This window comes from Magallana gigas, chromosome 6 (assembly GCF_963853765.1).
Source record: "Magallana gigas chromosome 6, xbMagGiga1.1, whole genome shotgun sequence".
NCBI classification, from domain to species: Eukaryota; Metazoa; Mollusca; class Bivalvia; order Ostreida; family Ostreidae; genus Magallana; species Magallana gigas.
The window spans coordinates 39,412,614-39,435,652 of record NC_088858.1 but is presented as its reverse complement, the minus strand read 5'-3'; the positions used below and the strand labels follow the sequence as shown (position 1 = coordinate 39,435,652).

Sequence of the window (23,039 nt, the reverse complement as noted above, 5' to 3'; positions counted from 1 at the left end):
AATCCCATTCCAGCGACTTAAGGTGAAAGTAGATTAACAAATACTGTGCTTTCAATTCCATGATCAACCTTAAGATTCTCAAACCCTCAGCCTCAAAGTTTTTTTTTTCATCATAAAAATGTTATTTGTCCTTTAAACTTTATAAATGAAATGAAATAGAAATAAAAATTTATTGATGGAATTCATGCATTTTACAAAGTTATTGCTAATTTTCATACGTTGGATATAATGGAAAAATAACTATACAAGTTCCATGAGATCAAGAAAAAAAGATCACCGTGGAATTACTAATACAAACATTTCGGTGAAAATCTGATCAAAATATTAACACTAGAAGACTTATTAATTTTGTCTATATAAAAGGTAGATTTATAATATGAATATAAAAAAAAAATTCGGATAATTTTGAGTTATTGAACATGGCTGTGGATTGGAGATCGCTGATTTACGCATGTTGACTCTGTAGATGTTTTTCTTTAATATTATCTATAACATCACTTACATATATATGACATTTTTCGAGACATTTCATTTCGAATTCTACTTTTGAGAAATATTCAATTTTATCTCTTCTATAGTGAGCTAGGATATGTAGATACAAGTAATCCAAATGAACAACGTTAAACTAAACGAAACTGTTCAATCATTTTCTTCTTTATTCAAGCCTAGAATTATTGAATTAAAGCAAGAAAACCTTAATATATGTTCAAAATTATTCACATTTTAGTTGGACGTTCATATTTGAATTTCAACATGTCAACGTGTTCATCGTTGAGCTGCTTTAGTTATGAACGTGTCACTTATGATCACCCAGAGGCAAATTTTAAAAAAGGGAGATAACTGTGATTTATTTTTAATTTGCTCTCAGATCAAAAGAGTCAATTATGCAGCAAATATTGGGTTGAAAGTGATATCAAAGAACTTTTTTATGTTGTACGTTTAGTTGCGCTTCCTACCCTGCTAGGATCTAACGTATTTTATCAACCTTTTCAAAATAGATCAAGGTGTATCCATATGTAGACGAATTCTCAGAAGATTTAGTATCAGATTACGGGGACTTTATAGGCCTTAAACAACCCTACTTACAGGCAGATCTATACCTGACATTTAATTTTTAGAGATCAAAAGATAAGCATTTTTCAACGCCCACTTGACCTGTTTGAGTTTTACAGCCTCGTATTGGGTTAATCTGTGTAAATGCACTGACACAGTAAGGTAAACAGAGACAGGGAGAGGGGTTTATATATCAGTTTGTCCCTTGGACTGAGTTTTTATTCTATATCTAACATTATGACAGGCACTTAAACATTAAAATGGTCTCGAATTTACGTGAAAGGAGGATTGGAGTTTTCATACATTTTTACTTTTTGCTTGCTCTCTCTCTCTCTCTCTCTCTCTCTCTCTCTCTCTCTCTCTCTCTCTCTCTCTCTTATCCAGTACTAGTGTTCTGATTAACAGGTTAACATATTCTGCTCGTAGCGCTGATTAATGTGAAAAATAAAAATTCATTTAAAGATGTTGCGACAGGATCGATAGTCTTTTTGAACTAACAGTGTAAACTGACTCACCAAAGCTCATCTATATTACATAACACCGCCGCTGCATGAATGAATCACGCCGTTTACCATTGACTGCACAATTACTTAGTGGTTATGTCAGATTTCGCTTCCGATGGAAATGAAGTTTAAAAATCTGTTTAAGCAAATATTCTTTATTCAAAACAATTGCCAAGTTAAGATATGCCGACATATTTAATCGAACCTTTTACTATTAAACGTGGATATTTTTTTTATTTTCACTCGAGAAGTCATTTCGAATTCATCTAATAATCACGTGACCTGATATACTAATCTTTCCCCTATCTAAAGAAATTAATTTGCATAATATTTCATTATGCAATACAGATTCTAGGATGTTGGTATCTAGAATAACACGTGCACTGCATTGAACGTTTGGCAAATATTAATCAAACATTTAACAAGTGTTTTTTGTCGAATATGCACACATATTTTTGACAGTTGGCGATCGCGATTTCATTCAATATTAAACCCTGATTTCAATTGAGTTGGAATTGACTGTCAATTTGGAGCACACGTATATCTTTAGCACTTTTAAAGAACCTACAGGCGAGTTGCTGTGAAACGCCGATCATCTTTTAAAATGAAAATCCTTTTGACTGGCGTATTATCCTATCTACCCTGTCGTCGGCGAAGGGCTGCGTCTTAAAGCCGTGTATTGCACAAACAGTCCCGCCGTCTCGCCGCCGCGGAATCGATTCCAAGACCCAGGCCAGCTTTCTCCAGCCCCCACAGTCACTGTTCACAGGTGTGCATTCATAAAAACATATATCTGCGCCGTTATCGGGAATCGGTGACACATTTTTACTTAAATTATATAGGTTTATAGTCCGGATTTTTGTGTCGAAAGTGAACGTGGTTCCGTCTGGTTGTAATATTTCCGACAAGGTAAGGGTTTTGGTTTTAACCTTTAACTAATGTTAAAATATTACTTTTCGTTGAAGAATTGTTTGATGAATACTTGTGATACAGATGCAATTAAAAAGGAGATTTAAATGATACGCATGCAAATATTAATGCGTTCTAATTAATGACGAGATCTTTTTCCTGATTATGTTCCATTCTTATACAAACAAAAAAAGATTCGAAATCCATGGTTTATTAAAAAAAGGTTTAAATTGTTTTAGTTTGTGCATAAAAGCATCTCCACAATTTTTCACGCCAAGCAAATTACTGTTAGCAGATGCTTTGCTTTTGTTTTTAATTGATTTTCAATTTAGTTGTGCGTGGGTTTTGTTTTCGGTTGGGAACACTAAATTGTAACCCCACCCCCACCCCCATCCGTTATACTCAGTACTAGAGATTGTAAGTACTTAATAGGTTGATGGAAACGTGTCTTTTGAAAAATGTGACTCGTTTATGCACAATTAGTGTTGTTAGAGTTATTAAATCAGACTTGTTCTAGATTGTGTTGATTTTGATTTCTGATACCTGATACAAGCTAACCCAAAACACACACACAAAATTACGGGTAGGCAAGGGCATACAGGGTTTCTTTGTACGAACCATTTTATGTAATAATAATGAAGACATGTATTCTTGCTGTTTGAAAGTTTTCATCACATTAATTTTATTACATAATTTGAGTGTATATCGTTATAAGGCGCTAGTATATCGTTATAAGGTTCTAGTAATTCTTCAGGGGCGTAAGGTGACAGACAATTGTGTTATTTCCTTTGAAATACATCCCACCTGACACCTAGCACATCTCTCAATTTTTCAACGACAAAAAAGTGTTCAAAGATAGACATTAACTGACTGAAAATGCTCGTAAATGAGGTGTAAAATTAAAATTACACATGGTAGGTAAATTCCAACAGCTGGACAGCGGGGTGGGTAGATCTTGGCTCTACCTGTGCGGAACTTAAGGATAACCTGTAATCTGACCAGACATTTGACCAAAGTTAACCTTTACATGTCCAAATTAATCAAATTAACGTAATCCAATTAATCTTTTACGGTTTACAGACACGGGATCGCCTATGCGGGTATTTCAGACTAATTGAGAGAAACCTCCTGATACACTCATAGACAAGGGTAATTGATAAGACCACGGACAGAAGTCGGACATAGTGCTCCCGTGGGCTGGGTCAATATAAACCTTTTTACCTTATCAAGTGTCAACGAAAACATGTCCAGGTAGGCATTTTTTTTTTCTTTTATATTTTATCTAACTTACGTTTTTAGCAAATGATTGGCACGTGCGTTTTTCTCACTTGTGCATTATAAATTCGTTCTCTCTCTCTCTCTCTCTATCTCTCTCTCTCTCTCTCTCCTTTCCTCGATTATTATATTTTGTTTACGTAATTTTATTTTCACAAAATCACAAAATCATATTCTATCAATTTGTTTTTAAATACTGGTTAAAATTCATCAGAACTTTTAATCCTCCAGTGCTGTATAAAGCATTTAATTCATTCAAAATGTCAGTGATCTTTGGTAAATATATCTGTTAGACTCTGCGTCGAGGGTCATGTACTGTCTATTTCATATTCACAAATAGGCATATACGTTCGTACGTCGACCTGTCATAAGCTAACGTAGCATCATTGGGTGCTTGTCAAAAATAAAAGGCAGAAGCTTAACCGATGTACCATTTTGCACATATGTACATGAGACACCCTGTTTTTTTTGTTTTTTTGTTTTTTTGGGGGGGTGGGGGGGGGGTGGGGTGGGGTGGTATAATACAGGGGATCGAAACAATGTCCCTATGTTGGGGGTGGGATCTGTGCACTTAACATTATGTGTGGCGTTTCTCGAATGCAAGTATCTAACAAACGGTAAACATTTTTGTCCTAAAGTAAAATAGGATTAAAATGAATGGTTTAGGTAAAATGGAACTATGAAGGGTTTGGAATGTGCACATTTCGAAACGGGAGGTTCAATGTACATGTACTAGTACATGTTTAGTAGGCGGTCTGTTATTTTAAAATACACGGAATATGTTTGCCTTTCCTGTGCGTCAAGGGCCCTTATGTTGCAATATGACTTTATGATGGCCTCATAAATGTCTGATTTCAATGGTAAATATACATATACCCATCGATTGATATCCAAAGATAAAGACAGTAGAGGGTCCACTAAGACTTTGCATCGATGCTGTCAAAACCCACTGGTTCTTTAAGGAGTCTTGGCAATCCTCATTAATGAATCGAGCATCCAAGTAAAAAAGGAACAATGACCAGAAATTGGTCTTGCTGATTATTCTCCATGTTCAAGAGTTCATTAAATTGAATTATTTTCCGCGTGGCTGGTAACAGAATTATCGGTCAGTCCGAATTCTAGGGACGGTGTTCGCCCGTGGTGCTTTGTTCTCGATCAAAAATGTCCTTTTGAGCGAATTGTTTCTAAACCCTTATGATAATATGAATTATCCCAATATATTCCTACCAGAATTAAGTCCCATCAAAGGCAATTACCCGCGCTCGTCTGATAGGATCTTTTTACATGTCATCTCTTCTAGTAAGATGTAAGGTCAGATTCCTAATTCGATAAAGTCCGACATAATTTGGGTTTAATTCAGGCGATTTTTGTTTCCATTTCTATCAGGTGATTTCCCGCAACATTGGACAGCTCCAGACTTTAATAAAAAGTTTAAGCGGCAGACGTCGGTTTAGAATAAGGAGAATGATACTTGTGGCGTGGAGGCTATAGAGGAGAGACAGAGAATACGCTACTGCGCTCAACAATGAACGGAAGAAGAGTTTGGAAGTACCTGACAATTATAACAATTTTACTGGAGTTCACAGAGGTGAGTTAGTACCCCTATCTTCATTTAATTAAAAAGAAGGCTAATTTTAATTTTTTTCACTTATGAGTAATGTAGTATACAATGTCACATAGCAATATAATATAAAATCATTTTACACAATGTATGTATATCTGAGTGCACGATCCTAACTTGACGTAATTTGTGAACAACATACTTTTTAAAAAAAGTGTATGGGATGTGGGTGGGATGGAAGGCAAAGGCAACCCCTGGCTCTATACTGTTTTAGTAATGTTTTGTTGAATATTGTTGTGTACAGATGTACTTGGAGAAATATGTAGTCTTTGAGAATATCGTAACGTTAAAATCTGTAACTAATAATAATTAAGAGGGATCGGTGGTCGTGGCCATTTTTAGACTGTATAGATCTCCTTTTATAGAAGAAGAGCTCTATGTAATAATTTTTTGTTAAAAATCCTAAATTTAAACTGTAAATACTGGGATTTTTTCTTTACTGAATAATTAGTAAGCATCGCTCATAACAATTCATTTTCAAGTTATAAATATGTATACGCTGAAGACGAAACAGATTGATTTTGAATTTTTAAAATTTGATTTTTATGACAAATAAAAACTTTGAGAGTGAAAGCTCAAAACGATAGGTATGTCCTAGATAAAGATAGTTTTTAAATGTCAACTGACTGCTGATATATTTAATGATAAAGTATTCAGGGAAATAAACAATACAGGAAAATCGAACACGACAGCCTTGTTGTCACCCAAAGTTTATCACTATAAACTAATTTCAACACTTTTGAATAAGTTTGTTGGATGATGCTTATTAATCGTCGTGTGTCATAGACATTGTTTTCTAATTTGTCCATGTGTCCGTCAGTTCAACATTTGCACTGACAGCAGCAGCAATTCTCTCACAGTTCTAAGTTACGATCCGTCATAACTAATTAGGGTGTTTGACTAAAAATCTTGTTCAAAAGATATTCTTTATATTTTTTCGTGTTTCTTGCCTTTTTGCACACACACTTCTCATTCTGTGCATTGTTTCCCAAATTACCCACACAGGACCTGACAAATCTTTACAGAGTATTTTGTCGTCGAACGAGCTGATATGAATCTGCTGATAGCACTACCTAATTAACACTACCCTTGATACATCTATCGGAATCACATGATCGATCCAAGGGCTGACCAATCAAAACGTTCGGAAATAAAGAATCCTGTAAAGTTCACGAAGAAACAATTTCTTATGGGTTACATTCTTTACTTTTCGTTGTTTCTATTTAAACTTTTAACTTAATCATATAGCTAGGTCGTACAAATTATGAGAATCGTAACAACAACAAAAAAATAAAACAATATCAAGCATATGGTAGTGTATTTACCTTCCACTTTGCACGATTGCACATACATTAATAAAATCACGTAATTTTCAAATACTAGTATTAGCTATCACCTTACCATTCCAATTTTTTAAAATTCTTGTTTATATGTATTTTCCGGGAATATTAAGGCCGCGTTTATGACTAAAATTAGTGTTCCATTAAAGATTCCTGGTGCATGACATAAACCCGCGAAAACTGAATAAGAAAAAAAATTCACGCTAAGATGACAGTAAAAATGTAAGTTAATGACCTCCCCTTTGATATTGAGATTGTATACAATCTTGACTTGAGCACTTGTGATGCGTTTTAATGTTGACAATACATCCCACTCACCCAGTATCTTTATATTTGGCCAATACACAGATACAGATAATTCAATGAATAGGGATACATTCGGTAATGTTTTACTATCATCTGTCGCAAGATATCCTGGATTCACATTTGGCTTAATTGCTTGATATTTATAAATACCTCATGGTTCAAACGATGTTCATTCAAAAGTATGAAAACTTTCCAAGATTTCTCAGTCGAAACGCCCCTGTTAGCTTATCATGCAGGTTTCAATACAATGCTAAAAAATGTGATGTCTACGGAGATTTTGTATTGCAGCAGGCCCGGATGATAACGTTGAAAAATTACGCGATGTATTCCGAGTGTATTCCGAATGGAGAAAAGATGTAAACATTCCACATTATAAATCTCCGTAAGGAATCTGTTTTCGTTCCTGTGAATTTTTCTGAGTGAAAGATGATAATGTGTAAATGAAATTATCTTGGAAAATATCCCTTTCAACTATTTCAATTGCACTTATTTCACAGGTATGTGTAGTATTATTAAAAATTGTCCAAATGTGCTGCATAAATATCTTGGGACAGACTTTATAAGGAAATTTAGTTTCAGTTTTGTCTGAAACGTGTATTTGGATTTTGGCCACTACGCACTGTAATATGCACATTAGCAACTGATATCAATATTTAGCTGCACTGTCTGTAAACCAATACGTGTATTGATTCGCAACCGAATAAGTCTCTCACGTTTCTCATGGGGCTTAAGTGACCAAATGAGGTACATCGCGGGTTATAAACAGTCTGGGTGGACTTCGATAAACACTTTCCAGCTTTCAAAAACAAATGCATTGTGAAGATCAAATGAAATGATATACAGCTGCATGTATTTTAATTCATATCTCTGAGTTTGAAATGAAATTGTTTTGATTTCATGGAACAATATGATATTTAAGAATGAGATAGAATTTTCCTTCTGATTTTTAGGAAGATTATGAATATTTTAATTTACATGTATGCAGAGACATAAATAACAGATTGGCAACTGATCGAAATCTCGCAAAATCCCGCAGTCCCTATTGTAAAGTGTTCCCAGTTTAAATCAGTATATCTTTCTAATAAACAATTATATTGAAATATTAACAGCTAAAACCTATTACCAAAACATTCAAAATATTATATGTTCATGAGTTTGTCATAACAATATTAAAAGAGGAGTTTTAGGAGGCAGTTGGCTTCCCGTTGTCCGTGATTTCGCCGATGTTTTATAGCTGGCCAATATATTTTCTATGTAATAATCTTATTTTTAAATTTTTTGTTTAAAAAATGTCTAAAACCTATGCACACTTTTCATTAAAACAATATACTTTTGGTTTAAGATCATTATCTCAGTTTACTAAAATGTATTTCTCAAAGTTGGTCCCGTACCATTTTTCAACAACAAAACACGCTAATGGCGGAGTTGCCAATCTCTGTTATTTATGTCTCAGATGTATGTGATTTTTGTAAAGTAATTTTTGTAAAGTAGAAACCTTTGGTTTGATGTCTTCAGTGGGTCATACAAATAGCTTTAAAAAAAAACTGATATAATTTTACAATCAGTATACAATAAGATGACCAGTAAGCAGCATGGTCTACCATTGGAGGGACTGAGTAGAAATGCTTGGTTCTCTTGCGTCATACATTGTCAGATCTGGTCAAATTAAACTTTTGTTGATAATGACACTTCAGTTTTATGTTATTATGAACTTAATACTTCTAAAAGCAAGATTTGTTTGATCTACATTTTGGAATACCATCTCACAGAAACAGCAACTTGAAAAAAAAACTTTTTATAAAATATTTATATGTTTTTTTTGTAAAGTGTGAAACCAAATTAACAATTGCATTAAAGTACTCAAACTCCATAATGATCCATTATGTGAATGATAATTAACTCCATAAGATTAAAATATGTTTAATAAGTCAATATTAAATATTGTTTAATAAAGTACTCAAACTCCATAATGATCCATTATGTTAATGATAAACTCCATAAGATTAAAATATGTTTAATAAGTCAATATTAAATATTGTTTAATAACTAACTCGTTATTTTGTATCAAAAAAGATCAATGTATTATAGCTAGGCACCAATTATATATCTTAATGAATTAAATGCAATTGTACATGTATTTTGTTTCAAGATATTTTGATATGAAATATTTTTTTTGCACAGATACATGCCGAAAAGTTCTGGGACAGGTGGGGGAGTTATGGACCCTGTTCCCGAACATGTGGCGGAGGTGTGCAATCTAGACAGAGAAACTGTTTGTATCAAAGGTGTGTTAATTCAAAAGAGGGATTTTAAAACTGTATTTTATATGGCACAGGCATTGCCTGAACACTGTCATACAAGTAAATTAATTCTGTCAAAAATATGTTTGAAGAATTATTACTTTGTGTACCGTTACTTTATTAGCATATGCAATTTAGCTTGATTTTAACACAAGCTGATATTTTATATTTTGTCCATTGACAAATATATGCAAGAATTTGGATATTTGCTGATTAAGTAATGTTTGATGCGCAGTCTAAACTCATCTATATAATGGCTCTCATTACGTTTGAATTAGGCGTGTGAATGGCAATTTGATGCATCATACACAATCATTATGTTATTGCAAAATTGACACTGATGAAATAAACCAATTATTTACTGTATAATGATGCATGTCCTGAGCAAATTCTTCTATTCACATGCATTTGCAATTTTTTTTTTAAAATGTGACATCTTTATAATTTCAACTTCACTGTTAGAAATGATAATAATATTTTCCCCCATGAACCAATAATTGCTGTCAAAAACTAAGTTCTGTGGTACAAGATGTTTTGGTCAGAAATTGTTTTTATCTTAATCAAGGACCTTGAGTACATTGTACGTTAAAACAAACATGTTGACGGCACTTTGACTTAGGGACACAACTCTGCTTTAAGTGATCAGTTTGTAAGTCCATCCTTTTGTCCATTTGACATCATACAGTTATTCTCTCCCCTTATCTAGGGTGTGCAGTGAATGCATGGTTAAGGTCATAGCAGACCTATATATGAAATCAATGTCCAAACCAAAATTTGTCTTCCTTGGTCCAAATTAACTCATGCTTCATCCACTGAGTACATTTAAGTAAAGGATGTGCAGTGACCTTAAACTCTAGGTCAGATGTCAATGTCAAAGCAGACTTCTTTGAAATCCATTTCTGAAACATATTTTCTCTCGCCTAATCCAATCTTCCCCATATTTTACCAAAAACTTTGCCTGTAGTTTTTGTTGGCGGTGACCTTGAAACAAGTTTCTGTCTAAGGTCAAGGTCATAGCATATCTGTGTGAAATTTTCTTGTCCAGACCATAATTTCTCTCTCTTTGGTCTAATACTAATAATGGAGTCTCTTGAGATGGCCACAATATCAACAATGTAAAGCTAATTATGATAATAAAAATCATGAATATTGTTGTTAATATGGATTGTGTTTGTTCATAATGGTAAACTTGAATTTGCTTTTGAGGACAAGGTCAGGGAGGAAACAGCGCTGTGATAATAACGCTCAGCAGGAAATAGAGTACCAGTCCTGTAACACTCGGGTATGTCTTAATCAATTATATTGACATTTCTTACAGGAGAAAACATATATATGCAAATTATGGCTTTATTATTTGTCATACTTGTGAATGCCTTCAAAAATAATATCCTTGTTGACCTTTCTGTGGGTATGGTTTTCATTTGTTCTTAAATTTATCGGTAAAAGAAGTTTTGTTATGGATACATTTCAGTAGATAAAATCAAAAAACTCTCTTAAGGACACACGAGACATTCCTCAATTTTATACGATTTTCCTTGATATTTCATTCCTTATTTATTAACATTTAAACCTGTTAATTACCAAAAATTCAGAGTACATTACCAGGCTTGTTTCGGAGCTAGAATATTTCAAATTTTCCTTAAGATAGTACGAAAAATGCATTTGAATGCTTATAAGTAAAGTCATACTAAACATTTTCAATTGAAGACATTATATCTAAATGAAAAAAGAATCATATTACATAAAAATATAATTATGAAATTACGAAGTGGAAATCTTCACATTGTGGAGATAGGAAAAAATGGAAGATAGGTTGCATCTGATCTTATTAATAAATGATGGATGATGCATGGAGTTTTTGAAGTTTTTAAAATAGTTACATGTATAATAGGTAATACTTTCATTACTTTTGGTATTTTTTTTTTCATCAAGAGTTGTGGAGAGGGTAGTTTGGATTTCAGAGCGATTCAGTGCCAAGATTTTGATAACATACCTTTTCTAGGCAGGGAATACCAGTGGAAACCGTATTATGATGGTGAGAAGTTTTCATGAATAAATATTTTGTTCTTTTCAAAGATAATTGAATAAATATGCATTATCTTTAAACTAGCTAGTGCATGCATTTGCTGATGAAAGTTTTTTGTGTACTCATATCTTATGATGAAGATTTAGTTCTCAGAGCGTCTAAGTTGGCATTAGTCAATTTATTTATATTTTAGAGTGAATAGATAATCAAATATTTAAATATGGACAATATCAGCTTAGAAATTTATTATCAACCAGTATTTACAGATAAAGAAATTTTAATTCAATTCTCTAATGGCACTTATCAAAGAGAAAACCAAACATCACTTTGATTTCTTATCTCTTGTAAAACTTAGGACTGTAACAGAAATCCCTCTCCAATGATGAGTGTACCTTTTTCACAAAATTTGTAAAACTTGTCAATTTGTGTCCCAAAAGTTACTCATTCGGGTAAATTTGTTCAGGACATGAAAGCAAGAAGGTATCTTCGTTAATCCAGTTGTTGAAATTTTGATTCAAGTCAAAAGGTCAAAAGGTCACAAAGATATGTGTTACTGTCTGTTCTTTTGTCACTCTATAAAATCAACTTTCTGGTTGAAGTCTAATTTTCACCTTGAAATACAAATCTTCATGATAAGTTTTAATAATGATTTTGTATAGCTTTGTCCAAAGGATGGAAAGTTTAATTGTTATTGTTATGTCCACAGTAGTAGATGACAGTGAATACTTACATTAACACAATTAACTTATACATAGCTAACATCATTAACAAATGCACCTTTTCAGTATAGGCACTGTACAGAGGTGTTTAGTATTACAGGACAGTAAAAAGTGTTTTCAAACAGTTTTATTTCTGTTCTTTATAATACTTTAAAATGTCAGAATTTCTGTTGTAGGAGAGGAGCGGTGTAGCTTAGTGTGTTCGGCAGTCAATACCAGTGTATACCATGAATGGAGCGACAAAGTGATTGATGGGACAAAATGTAACAAATTGTCTGATGACCAGTGTGTTGATGGAGTCTGTCAGGTATAAAAGCTCTTAATATGTGTTATACAACCAAATGTGTTTAAAACATAAACAAAATCCACTGAAGTTCACTGAAATCCATATATAAAATTTACTGAAATTTATCAGGTAATTGAAATCTACTTAAGTTATATATCAGATATAATTGATACCCACTTAAGTTATGAATTACATTGTATAATACCCACTCCAATTTTTCTGGTATGAAATGCACCAATATTTGTTAGTTGCAATAAAATGATTTAAAAAAAAAACTCTACCTGAGATTTTGAGATACATTCTATCAATTTTGATATTAACTTGAAATATGTTGATGAAGTCTTTTAGGAACATTGTGCATGAAATGAATGAAAAGTAAGAATTACATCTATGTACATTCAGAATCCCATTGGTATATTTACTGTCAAGTGGATTTTAGGTTCTGAATATCAAAAGGAGAAGCTTTAATTAGGAACTGATTCAATGAGAGTTGACAACTTCATTGATTGGTATACAGGTTCTGTAACGTTTTCTTTAGAAAGCAGGGTGCGACAATGTGCTGGGGTCCCCGGCCCAGCGTGATGTGTGTGGGGTGTGTCAGGGTGGTGGACAATCTTGTAAACTCATACAAGGGGCATTCACCATTCCACAACTGTACTCAGGTATGATGACATACTGGGTTTTTTTTATCCTATGAAAGTGTTAAAATCGTAAATGTACAACATATCTTGGATATATAAAATTGTATTAGTATCAGCCCTCTTGATTTTGTAGGTTACAATGAAATCATCACATTGCAAAAAGGATCAACTTCCATTCTGATCAAAGAAATGGAATTCAGTCCAAATTTTATAGGCAAGTACTTTATTATAGTTGATGCTTCATTGTCAAATTAAAATGCTCATTAGATGTTAATTGTGAGAGATTTGTAAAGCTATTCATGGCAGTAATTTAATGCAAGTTGAAAAGATTTCAAGATTTTTGTGTAAAACCAATCTCATGCAGTGACTGCAAGAGCAAGAGTTAATTTTTTTAGAACATACTTTTTCAGTTATAAAAAGCAACAAGGAAACATTTGTTTTGAATGGACAGCAACAAGATGACAAGCCAGTGCTGATAGACATAGGGGGCACCACTTTACTTTATACCCTGGAAGGGTCAGGTCGAAACCTTGTAAAAAAGCTCAGAGGTCAAGGGCCCATAAAGCACAGCATACAAATCTATGTACGATCATGTCGATTTTCTCATTTGATTCAATGAAGTTGATTTTCATAAATTCCTCATAGAGATTGCATATGCATGAAAATGATTGGTCTTTTTTGCTGCCTTATCAAATGTTTGATTACTGAGTCTTATTTTAAGTTAATTTTAAACTTTATATTGAATTTCATTGAATACATGCTGGAACACATTTTGTAATATTTAATTTTGATTGGGCAAGTTTTGTGTTAAGAGTGTTTTTGTTTAGGTACTTTAAATATTGATACATGTATATCCACGTTCTAAATTCTGTTGTTCTACAAGTTGATTGTTGAATTCATGAATAAAGCTATTATTTTTCACAATTTTTGCAAAACTATAGTCATCATAAAAACATGCAGATATTTTCCATTTGCAAAGTATGAGATCTGCTATTTCTTTTTACTTAATTGTGTTATTTACAGGAAACTATCTCGTTGTAGATGATGGCTAAGGAGGAAGTCAATCCAGGTGTAACCTATGAATTCTACATCCCAAGAACCGGACGAGAGGCTCTGTACATCCCCACTAAGTCTTTAGTAAATCCTATACAAACCCTGGAACAGAGGCAGGCAGAGCTAAGATCAGGTGACATCGGGGAATCCTCATATTTTTGGAATTATGGGGGATGGACACCATGTTCTGCAATCTGTGGAAATGGTAAGGGAACCCCATCTCTGACATAAATGTTTCAATATTAATCATTTCTCATGGCTAATGTTGGGTACTTAAGGACTGCAAATCAGTCAAGAAATTGTATGACATAGTCCACGCTAGGGTAAATTAGTTACAAAGAAGTGTAGTAACTGAGTCCTGGATGACAACTAATCAGCAGTCATACCAGGTCTTGGCTCTTCATCCCTTACCTGGTCACTTTGTGACTGCGTATCAAATAGTGACTGGCTTGGGTTTCCAAATTCTTTCATACAAAAGTCGACTTCTTAATACTCATTGAGTTTTGTACTGTTGATGAAAAATTAAAATGTAACATAAGTTGCAGTCAGCACTAGTATACATCTGCTCCACTCATGTGTTTACCTATCATTTATTGAAAGAATTTATTACAATATAAGTATGAAGTAAAACTTAGATTAATGCTTTTTTTCATTAATCTCTCCTATGTAGATTTTTTTAACATACATGTAGCTCTTAATATTTAGCTTTCCAAATGCATGTTCTGGTATAAAATGACCTCTGACAGTGAAAATTTCTTTACAAAAATTCACCTAAGGATTCAGAAAGCGTTTGGTGCTGTGTATGAATCGCTTGACTGGGAAGAGGGCAGAACTAGAGAACTGTGTGGCGTCTGATAGGCCAGCGGACTCTGAGCAATGTAAGGGAGACGACTGTGATTCGACTTCTGAGGACTCCGCTGTGTAGGTTAATATGTGTGAGGTTCTGACTTACCTCTCTTTGTGTGTTATTCTAAATTGTCTTGTACAAGTGGTAATGCAATGAGAGTGAATAATGTTGATGAGAACAAAAGTGTTTCTTTAATTTGATAAATCGTTGTAGAGGCATTAGTAATGATTAGCCTAAAGTAGTTTTGCTCTAAGATGTTAATTTTGAAAATTAGAACAGAAAGCATAGATTTTAAAGCATCAAACTGAGTTATATTGAGAGCAAATATCAATTATAGAGAGAGGTGCTAGTTAGCCATTAGTTAAGTGAAATAGATTAATTTTCTTTATGCAGAGCAAAATAATCTATAGCCATGCAAGTAACATATTCTGTAATCCAACTTTTATTTGGGACACTTCTATCTAAGTAAACTGGCTCTTAAGGTCTAATTTTTTGTATCAAAGTCTGTGTTGATATTATCTAAACAAATATTTGAGACCTTAGGAAACAACCCTTGCAGGGAGAAGTATTTGCCAAAACAAAGTTCTATCAAATATTATAAAATAACTTGCTCACAAATAAAAGTTGGTTCCCTGTAATATCTATGAGTAAGATGGTGATGATTTCAAGTAAGACTTTTTTTTGACAGGGAGTGGGAGCTGGGAGACTGGGGCCCCTGTTCCTCCTCCTGTGACATCGGAGACCAACTCCAGGAAGTGACCTGTGTCAGCACAGACCCCAGGGGGCAGACAGTGACAGTGGACGACCAGAAGTGTATCCAGCTGTATGGACGGAAGCCGGAGTACAGGAGGTCCTGTAACGAGAACATTCCCTGTCCGTACTGGACCCCAGTGGAGGAGTGGTCCTCTGTAAGTCTTCAGTGATTCTATGTGTGTTCTGCAAGTTTTTAGTTATTGAATAAAGTTACTGGTATTCTGTGTGTATTATGTAAGTCATTACTGATTGAGTGAAGTTATTTTCTGGGTCCTCTGTAAGTCATTAGTGATTGGGTTAAGTTATTCTCTCAGTCTCAAAAGTTGATTAAATTGCTAGGTTTCATGAAGTTGCAAAACAAGTTTTTAACAAAGTGAAAGGCTAGCAGGTGGGTGTTAAATTGTGTACCTAATTTGTGTATGGTAATGAACTTGGATATTATATCCCCCTTTCATTGAAAAATTCTTAGGGCAATGAACATGTGCAATGATTGTTATTTGTGGTATCTAGATTGTTGAAAAACCACTTGGTTTGCATCTCAATCCTGACCTGCCACCTGTTTTGTGTGATCATCTGCCTTATTCAGGCAACCTGGCAGCAATCATACATGAAAGTAATTCAGTGAATCGCAATTTGGCCCCTGGTGTCTCAGTGACTCTTTTCCCTACAAAATAACTTGTCACCCCTCATAAAATCTGTTGACTCTGAAGTGCAAATCTGCTGATAAGAAAATCACTACAGCATATTAAAGGCTGTGTAGCTGATGATAATTTGCATGTATTTTGGATTTATAGTCTCCAGTAAAACAATTTTTTATGAACCAAACATGAAACTATTCAATATTTAGTTCAATTACTTTAAAAGTTTACTACAGTCAATTGCTTCTCTAAAATGTAAGTGAATTTCAATTCAAAGGAGTGTAACTATCAAAGTCATATGCAGCTTTCCTGTGAACATTTTTTGAGTTTTATTCAATATAATTTCTCACATTCGGCACAATATTACCTTTGTATATAGAAAAAAATACTCCTGTAGAACTAGATTTGTTTTAACTCCCTAGACACCTTATAATCATAGTAGGTTTTGTGTGTAATAATACGGGAGAAAAAGTAATGGGAAGAACTGTGTGCTAAAATTAAAGCCTTTAAATGTTACTGTTTTTGTAGATTTCCTTTATAAAGAATTTGTAAATTATGTCAATTCTTGTAAATTTTATGCAAAGTACAGAAGTCACTGGATAGTTGACAAATTACAACTCTATATTTACTTATTTGTGCTTGAGAGAACACAGGTAAAAATAAGATATCACACCTACGCATGTAAGTCATAGAACAGGTAGCCGGATTAAAGAATGCATGTGATTCATCTCCCCCAAAAATTGTGGAGGATTATAATGTGGGGTAATTGTATCACATGCATGATGAGCACTACATTGTTGTGTTGGAAATACGACACACTCATTCTCCTTGAGAAAGCCTTGCAGGTATAAAACAAAGTCTTGCATTACATGTAGATTACACTTAAACATCACAACTGGTTTCTAACAACGGAACTTGATGTTTTTTTAAATTTTAAGTTAAATACAGATGGGTACAATTAAGTTTGAAGTATTGATTTAAGAGAAAACACTAAGATTAAAGGGGATGAGCCATAAAATGGAGTTGAAGGATGACCTTCTTTTTTTGGCAAAAAAGGGACAATTATTCAAAAAATGTTTCTTTCTTCATGCTTTTATGGTTTGATTGGGTTTTTTTTTGTACCTTACACAAAATATATTTACATACAATGAACCTTTCCATTACAACAGATTCTGCAATAGAAAATTCAATCTGAATTTGAATAAGATTTTTAAAAGATGCTTTATAATCATCACGTTTAAAAGATTGCAATGTCAATTATTTCCTTCATAACATATTGCATTTTTGTCATTATTTTGTAAGAAAATCCTTGAAAATTACTATTCTATTCAGATAATGAATGGAGATAGCAGAAATTATTTAATTAATAATGATAAAGAATTATTTGTGATTATTTACAAAATCATAACTTTATTGAATATTTGAGGAAGAAATGCATATAAACTGAACTTGAGCATGGAAATTTTAAAGGTTGATTCAAGAAACTACACAAATACATGTATGTGGTATTACATGAACATGACTTATGGTATATTTTACATTTTTTTATGAAAATATGCCTTTATAGGAATAGGTTTCACTCATCAATATTGAATGCCAAATAAATCATAATGATTTGTTAACCCAAAAAATGAATACTACTTGCTTATGTATTTGGATTGTAAGAAATCACTTGTGTTGATTTTCCTGTCATAACTGGTGTAGTTAATTAGAAGAAAAATTGTAGTTGTAAGATACTAATTGTTTATTTAAAAAAAACATTCTGACGTTTAAATCAACTATTAGCAAAGACATTCTGTAGGCTAACTAAGCTTCTACATGTAGCAAATTAACCCTGTATTGATAAGGTTGATTTGGTAGATATTGCATACCAAGCAATTTTTTTAAGCTTTTGAAGTAATTGTGACTGAAATCATATAAAGAATGATACTGATTATAGTTGTCCTTCCAACTCCTTTACATTGTGCTAGTGAATGTACAAAGCAAATTAAGTCTTGCCCTTAAAGTGGCAAAATTCTCAAAAATTTGCTCATTTTAGTAAGGAGCAAACACTGAGGCCAATTATTTCCCTTCACAGTGTAACAAGGACTGTGGTATGGGGGAGCAGAGTAGGGCGGTGCTTTGTGTCAGTATAGACAACCGGAGACTGGCCGACAGTGCCTGTGACAGCACCAAAAAACCCGCCTCCACCAGGCCCTGTATGGTCAGACAATGTGACAGCAACCCGGTGAGACATCTCAGTCAATCTTGTAGAGGTTGCAAAATTTAAACAAAAAAATGATTTTTTGAAAATATTTTGCAAATTACTTATGATATCTTAGTCACTGTTTTGTGTTTGTTTTTTTTGTAAGATATGCAAAGATTAAGTTCTTTATTTTACCTTCTAGGAAGATCCTGGATTAAACTGCAGAAATTCTCCTTTTGGGTGTTGTCAAGATGGAAGGACTGCAGCTCAAGGTTCTAATTTTGAGGGCTGTCCACAGGAATGTACTTCGAGTAGATACGGATGTTGTCCAGATCAGAAAACACCAGCTAGAGGGCCAGATGGAGAGGGCTGCCCACCAGAATGCTTGCAGAGTAGATATGGATGTTGTCAGGACCAAAAAACACCAGCTAGAGGGCCAAATGAAGAAGGATGCCCATCAGATTGTTCAAGAACAAGATTTGGATGTTGTTCTGATAATCAAACTCCTGCCAGAGGACCTAATGGTGAGGGATGCACTGTTCACTGTTCCAGATATAGGTACGGTTGTTGTCCAGACAATGTAACAATAGCACGTGGTTCTAATGGTGAGGGATGTCCAGTTTCTTGCTCTGGTAGCACTTATGGATGCTGCCCTGATGGAAGAACAGTCAAGACAGGACCAGATAATGAAGGATGTTCCCTTGAGTGTTCTAGATACCGCTATGGGTGTTGTCCTGATAATTTGACACCAGCAAGAGGTCCAAACGGTGAAGGATGTCCAAATGTATGTACTACATCAAGATATGGGTGCTGTGAAGATGGTAGAACAGAGGCAAGAGGCCCTAATGGAGAAGGCTGCCCAGCAGATTGTTCTAGAAGAAGGTACGGCTGTTGTCCTGATAATGTCACTCCTGCTCGAGGTCCAGATGGAGAAGGATGTCCAAATGCTTGTTCCACCTCACTCTATGGATGTTGTCCTGACAGGAAGACAGCTGCTAGAGGTCCAAACAGAGAGGGCTGTCCTGCTGACTGTAATCGATATAGATATGGATGTTGTGCAGATAATGTAACCCCTGCCAGAGGTGAGAATGGAGAGGGTTGTCCTAGTAATTGTACTATGTCTCAGTATGGCTGTTGTCCTGATAGATTGACTGAAGCCAAAGGATTCAACTTCGAGGGATGCTCTAATCAGTGCTTGAGGAGCAGGTATGGATGTTGTCCAGATGGAAGAACAGAAGCAAGAGGTCCAAACAATGATGGATGTATTTATGTTGATTGCTCCAGATACCAGTTTGGATGTTGCTCAGATAATGTTACAATTGCTAGAGGTCCAGATGGAGAGGGTTGTCCCAGTAACTGTACACTCTCGGTGTATGGCTGCTGTGCTGATCAAGTGACAGAAGCTCAAGGGTATAATATGGAAGGTTGTCCCAGTGAATGTTTGAGAAGTAGATATGGATGTTGTTCTGATGGGATTAGAGAAGCAAGGGGACCTAATGCAGAGGGATGTGCTGTAAGCTGTGTAGACATGCAATTTGGGTGTTGTCCCGACAACCAAACACCAGCAAGAGGTCCAAATAGTCAAGGCTGCTACATAGATTGTTCCAGATATCAATATGGTTGTTGCTCTGATGAGTTAACTCCTGCCAGAGGCCCCAGGGGGGAAGGCTGCCCAAGTAACTGTACATTATCTCAGTATGGATGTTGTCCTGATCAAGTTACAGAGGCTAAAGGCTATAATAATGAAGGGTGTTTCAGAGACTGTAGAACAAGCAGATATGGTTGCTGTCAAGATGGTAGAACAGAAGCAAGAGGACCTAATGGGGAGGGTTGTGTGTTGGATTGTGTAAGGCAACGCTTTGGGTGCTGCCCAGATAGCAACACCCCAGCAAGAGGTCCAGATGGTGAAGGTTGCCCTAGTGACTGTACCAAGTCCCTGTATGGTTGTTGTTATGATGGAACAACAAGCGCCAGTGGGCCAGACGGAATTGGCTGTCCTCCTGACTGCCTGAGATATAGATATGGCTGTTGTTCTGATAATGTCACAATTGCCAGAGGCCCAAATGGAGAGGGTTGTCCAAGCAACTGTACTTTTTCTCAATATGGATGCTGTTTAGATGAAGTTACTTCAGCCAGAGGTTTCGATTTTGAGGGCTGCCCTCCAGAATGTCTGAACTCCAGATATGGATGTTGTTTGGATAACAGAACAGAAGCTAGAGGTCCCAATGGAGAGGGATGCCCCAATGATTGTTCACGAACAGGATATGGATGTTGTCCAGATCAGAAAACACCAGCCAGAGGTTCAGCTGGGGAAGGTTGCCCGCCAGAATGCTTGCAAAGTAGGTATGGATGTTGTCAGGATCAAAGAACACCAGCAAGGGGACCCAATAAAGAAGGGTGCCCCTCTGATTGTTCAAGATCACGGTATGGTTGTTGTCCAGATCAGAAAACCCCAGCCAGAGGGCCAAATAGAGAGGGATGTACTGTTCACTGTTCTAGATACAGATACGGTTGTTGTCCAGACAATGTAACTATTGCCCGTGGTCCTAATAGTGAAGGATGTCCAACTTCTTGCTCTGATAGCACTTATGGATGTTGCCCTGATGGAAGGATGGTCAAGAGAGGGCCAAATGGAGAGGGGTGTGTTTATGAATGTTCAAAAACTCGTTATGGCTGTTGTTTAGACAATCAGACCCCTGCTAGAGGACCTAACCAAGAAGGTTGTCCCTCAAAATGCAGGAACTCTATATACGGATGTTGCTCCGATGGAGTTACACAGGCTAAGGGTCTAAACAATGAAGGATGTGTGTTTGATTGTGAAAGAAGAACTTATGGATGTTGTGCAGACAACAGAACCCCTGCTAGGGGCCCCAATGGAGAAGGCTGTCCAAAAGTCTGTGAATTATCAAGATTTGGTTGTTGTCCATATAGTAACATCTCAGCAACTGGTCCCAGTTACTCTGGTTGTCCCTACACATGTTTTACTAGTATATATGGATGTTGTTCAGACAACTACACAGCAGCTAGAGGTCCCAATCAAGAAGGTTGTATAAAAACTTGCGAGATTTCAAGATTTGGTTGTTGTCCTTTTAGTTACATCTCAGCAACAGGACCCAATTACTCTGGATGTCCCTACACATGTTTTACTAGTATATATGGATGTTGTCCTGACAACTACACAGCAGCTAGAGGTCCCAATCAAGAGGGTTGTCTAAAAACTTGCGAGATTTCAAGATTTGGTTGTTGTCCTTTTAGTAACATCTCAGCAACTGGACCAAATTACTCTGGATGTCCCTACACATGTTTTACTAGTATATATGGATGTTGTCCTGACAACTACACAGCAGCTAGAGGTCCAGATGGAGAAGGTTGTCCCAGTCCATGTGATCAGTATCCATATGGATGTTGTCAAGATGGTAAAACTCCAGCTAATGGGCCTGGACAAGAAGGATGTCTGCCAGGAATTGCACAGTCAGGTAGATAGCTTGATATTTACATTTACAAGACTTTTGAGTTAAAAAACTGAATATTAACCAAAGTTAAGACTTAGTGAAGATAAAATTTCAACAACATTTATAGATAAATCTCCTGTTCATCTGAAATGCCCATTTTTATATCAAAGCTGTATAAAATTTTTGAAAGATTTCATTTTCAAGATCAAAGGATCACAGATCTTAATCATTGATTTAGTTCAAAATTTCTTGTCTTGTAATCTTAAACCCAATTGTACACAGTACTAGGAATCTATATATACTGTTGTTTCCTTTTACAAACTCTATGTAAACATCAGTTTGTTAGAAATGCTATTAGATAGCATTTCCAACAAAATGATGTTTACATAGAGTTTTTGAAAGTCTTGTTTCTTTCTGGCTTTGAAAGATAGGTTTCATTGATCATTTGAGGTGTAGAGTGTAGCTGGTAACTGATGTGCGAGTATACAGTTACTTAAGATGTTTTGTTTTATATCTTGTCACACTGAATCTAAATTTATTTATTAAATCATTGAAAATTATTAAATTATGCAAAGGATTAGATGAAAAAAAAAATGGAAATGGAAATCAAATACATACTGCACTTTATTGAGGTGTGAAAACTTCTTTTAGAAGTATTTGTGTGATGTACCAGTACGTTTCACCAGTTTTTTTTAAGAAATAATTTTTGACTTCATATCTGAAGGCAAGAATTTTGCAATAAAATTTGATCACCTGATGATCCTCAAGATCTTTGTAAGCGGCAATGAAATGGTTCATAAATGTTGAAAAAAAACATTAAGCAGATAATTAAAATGTACAGTTTTATTACAAGGTTACATCATTGTGTCCATATTGGTATCGGAAAAAACTTTTTCAGAGGAAATCACTTGTTTTGTAGCAATTTTCTGCCAGAGATGAAGGAAAAAATTGACAATGTGTTGTTTCAGTAGGTTGCAAAATGTGGGTTTCTCTCTTATTTGTTTTGTTTTTACAAAGAAGTGGTAAGGAAAAACAATAGATAAATAGAACATTTGTCAGACTTGTAAACATTAGATTATGGAGAGCTTACAGAAGGAAATGGAGACATTCTCCTTCTACTCCTGTTCCCGGT

At 35.0% G+C, this 23,039-nt stretch overlaps 1 protein-coding gene across 7 annotated transcripts in view; it reads left to right on the top strand.

Moving 5' to 3' along the window:
• The first annotated feature begins 2,190 nt into the window (after positions 1-2,190).
• LOC105341789 (papilin) overlaps positions 2,191-23,039 on the top strand; it is a 68,399-nt gene continuing 47,550 nt past the window's right edge. For 4 of the 7 annotated variants that reach the window (XM_066088201.1, XM_066088199.1, XM_066088198.1 and 1 more), the window contains exons 1-15: positions 2,193-2,465; positions 3,546-3,716; positions 5,127-5,328; positions 9,189-9,292; positions 10,514-10,589; positions 11,240-11,342; positions 12,229-12,359; positions 12,877-13,000; positions 13,113-13,193; positions 13,390-13,562; positions 14,021-14,237; positions 14,809-14,953; positions 15,568-15,787; positions 18,348-18,497; positions 18,658-21,931. In XM_066088201.1, coding sequence (XP_065944273.1) covers positions 5,266-5,328; positions 9,189-9,292; positions 10,514-10,589; positions 11,240-11,342; positions 12,229-12,359; positions 12,877-13,000; positions 13,113-13,193; positions 13,390-13,562; positions 14,021-14,237; positions 14,809-14,953; positions 15,568-15,787; positions 18,348-18,497; positions 18,658-21,931 — 4,861 coding nt within the window. In that variant the 5' untranslated portion in view covers positions 2,193-2,465; positions 3,546-3,716; positions 5,127-5,265. Of the gene's footprint in view, positions 2,466-3,545; positions 3,717-5,126; positions 5,329-9,188; positions 9,293-10,513; positions 10,590-11,239; positions 11,343-12,228; positions 12,360-12,876; positions 13,001-13,112; positions 13,194-13,389; positions 13,563-14,020; positions 14,238-14,808; positions 14,954-15,567; positions 15,788-18,347; positions 18,498-18,657; positions 21,932-23,039 lie in introns of all 7 variants that reach the window. The other 3 variants (XM_066088202.1, XM_066088200.1, XM_066088197.1) reach the window with 3 other exon arrangements.